We start from the raw sequence: 3,373 nt of genomic DNA on the forward strand, positions 1-3,373 counted from the left end.
GCATGCTCACCCTGACAGGTCCGAGGTCACAGCATGTGATAGCTCAGGTTCTCTCACTTCAGTTACAGACGGGAACTCACCAAGAAACTCAACTGCCTCAGCCTTCTCCTTCAGCATTTTCTTTAGTAACTTTGACTCAGGGGTTAGATGCGAGGGCTTTACTGGGTTACTTCCGCCATATTGACTGACAGCTGCATGCCATATGTCTGCCCATAGGCCTGTATTAGCAGTAACCTTAAATACATTTGTACAGTCTGCTTTGTAAGATAAGTACAGTAGAACAGGACACTGCAGTGCTGCCATTTCAGCATGTAGCTGACTTAAGTACCTGAATGGAATGTTGTCATGTACATCTGCTGTATATGGACACTTGATCTCAACAGCACTCACTGTACAGTTCTGTGAGGATCTAAGGCTCCTGTCTGGGGAAACAACTAGAAACGGCTTATCATCCTGCTTCATGATGATACAGCCTTCTTCATACACAAGCAAGTTGGGTTCGAGTGCTGGAAGAATCTTTGTGGCCAAAGTTGCTGCTGCATCTATTTCATGTTCAACCCCATGAGCCATTGCTCTCTTCTGTTCTTCAGAAAAGGAAGGCGTGTTGCCGGCTTTCTTGACTGCACGATCAAAGTACTCCTTCTGTGCTTTTAATGACTCTAAGCCAAGTGCCTTGTGGAGCTGGCTACCTGTCACTCTTGCTGAAGATCTGATAGTGTGCCATTCTGATGTTCCTTGTGGAATCTCTCTTGTCTCAATCTTTGTCAGTATGTCGCCGGCTTTCTTGACTCAACTAAAGGTTCTCCATGTCGTTTATGTAGCTCTTCAATGTCTTGTAGGCTGACGTAGTTGGACTGCTCTGTCAGATTCACCACACTTCCAGGCATGAAGTCAGTGCTGCCACCATTTAAAATGGCCATCCATTGGCAGAGTTGCTCCCTGACGGTTGTCCATGTAAACCTGTACTCTTGCATTTGATGAAGTACTGTGTGCAATGCACTGATGACATAGATGTATTTTGATTTCCTCCAGTCATCACCACCTCTGGACTTGAATGACTGTAATGCAAATCCTTTCTTCTTCTGCAGGTGCCTCACCTCAGCACTTTTCATGCCCATCAGCAGAAACAAGTCATATAACTCATCATACAACCTTTGTTTTGATTGCTCATCCAACTGGTCACTCATTGTGATATCTGAACGTGACTGAATTGTGATTACAAGGTCCACCAAAGACTGTACCTTTCCTAGATCCTTGTGTAAATCCTCTTTTCTCTGTTCAAGTGAAGGCTCTGGTCCGTGACCAAGCAGGTTCACATCTCCACTGGTTTGGGTGAGTCCTGGGGAAAGCTTTTTACCATCAAAACATAGGCAACATGATTTCCCTTCAAGTGCTTTGCTGGCCATAGCTACCATAGGTTCGATAAATCCAGGGTCAATAGTGCTGGGGAAGTCTCCATACGGTTGGAACTTTGATAGAATCTCTGCGCTTGGCACAGCGAAGTTGATTGATGTACCCGATGTTGGACACTGTCCAATGGAGGCATTTCCTGTCAACACTTGTCCTATGCCTCTGTTGCCGCTCATCAGTCGTAGGAATCTGCCACCAAATAGGCGCCACCCAATCTTCCAAAAGGTTTTGGTGACTGGAGAATACCTCATTCCGGTGCTGCTTGTATCTAGGTTGTACCAGTCAACCACTTCACACCATAGATGGAAGCAAATATTATCAAGAGGAAACTTACCAGCTTCCACCAAGTGGCAAAATCGTAGCAGAATATCTTGTTTACTTGAGTCTAGGTCCCTTAGTTCCACCAGTACTCTCGGTAACAGGTCAATCATCTCTTGAACAGTCTTGTCAATCCTTGATGAGACTCATCTTGGTCCAAGTCCAGAAAATCACCAGCTGAAACTTGCGTGTACTCGTCTTTTGTCTTTGTCATTCCTTCACACATGGCTGTGCTCCAAGCATCTGATTTTTTTGGCGTACCAAATCTTATCCGCTTCCTTACACTGCCTTGTGGGTTAGGAGACACTTGACTATGTTTGAAACCTCGTTTTGCTCTGGAACTCCTTTTTGGGGTGGACCTTGGAAGTTTGACTCTCCCTTTTGCAGCAAATGGACTTGCACTGTTTTCCTCAAAGGTGGTGTCTTCTTCTTCATCTGTTTGCCATTCATCTTCAAATGTTGAAGTACTTTGAGGTTTGCTGTATGTTTTCCTACTACCCTTTTCATAAGGACGGTGCTTACCCCATTTTAATATCCTTCTCGGAGTAGATGACACAGATCTGCATCTCTTTTCTCCCCGGCAAAGAGGACTCCTTGCAGTGTACTCTGGATCTTGTAACATGGCATCTTCCTCATCTGTATGCCATTCAGCCTCATCAGATGCAGGGGCACCTTGAACTTTGGCCTTTGTTTTCACTTTGCCTTTAACAACCTTGCGGGGATAGATAGTTAATCTGAGCCGACGTGGCATTTCTGAAAAAAAAAGGAAATTTGACAAATCAGATGCTGTTGTTATCTCCTGGAGGGAAAATGTGGGAGGGGGGCGGTCAAGTGATACAACAATCCACCTTGAAGTTTTAAAGCATGGACTATTCGGTTAGTCCTTCAAGAAAGCCATAGCAATGGTGACAGGGCAGATGCACTCATAGTACGAATATCATACTGTCGCCTGAGTATATAAAAAAATATAAATTTCCCACACGTGGTACGTGTCGACAAATGGGGGAGGGGGTAGCGCTAAAACTTATCTCTTCTGATTTTCGCCCTATGTGGGTAGTAACAATGCTTCCATAGTCTCATTTCGTGGATAAGAACCTCCCGGTGGCTAGACGATATGGATTTCGTCGACGATGTTAATTTTAATCGCTCAAAATACGGTATTTGTCAACTGTTGACATCGGTAACTTTGCTATTGGAAGTCGGCATTCAACAACGGCGCTCCCTCTTTCTCGACTCAATTACATGAAAAGATGATAACTTCTGGCTTCCGATGATCCAGAGATACTCTGTCACCTGATAGTCTAGGCTAGGTTACACAAAACCTCCCTTAGATGACGTTAGAAGAAGAAATTGTGGACGACCTACCTCGCCTCTGGTACCAAAAACGCTCACTGGACGGCCCTTCAGTACCGGAGTTTTCTCCCCGACCGTCGAATTTGTCTCCGCAAACCGAATTTGTCTGTGTAACCGTCGAATTTTTCTGTGTAACCGTCGAATTTTTCTGTGTAACCGTCGAATTTTTCTGTGTAACCGTCGAATTTTTCTGTGTAACTGTCGAATTTGCCTTTTGCAACGTCGAATCAATCTCCGCGACAATCGAAATTGTCCCTCCGGACGGTCGAAACGTCTTTGCAACCTATGACGT

At 44.8% G+C, this 3,373-nt stretch overlaps 1 protein-coding gene across 1 annotated transcript in view; it reads right to left on the bottom strand.

Moving 5' to 3' along the window:
* Nucleotides 1-1,848, bottom strand: part of LOC118423289 — a 5,179-nt gene extending 3,331 nt beyond the window's left edge. Inside the window, exons 1-2 of the mRNA XM_035831425.1 lie at nt 795-1,848; nt 58-759 (exon numbers count right to left, since the gene is read on the bottom strand). Coding sequence (XP_035687318.1) covers nt 58-759; nt 795-1,841 — 1,749 coding nt within the window. The 5' untranslated portion in view covers nt 1,842-1,848. The remainder of the gene's footprint in view (nt 1-57; nt 760-794) is intronic.
* Between the last annotated feature and the right edge of the window lie 1,525 nt (nt 1,849-3,373).

This window comes from Branchiostoma floridae, chromosome 1 (genome assembly GCF_000003815.2).
Source record: "Branchiostoma floridae strain S238N-H82 chromosome 1, Bfl_VNyyK, whole genome shotgun sequence".
NCBI classification, from domain to species: domain Eukaryota; kingdom Metazoa; phylum Chordata; class Leptocardii; order Amphioxiformes; family Branchiostomatidae; genus Branchiostoma; species Branchiostoma floridae.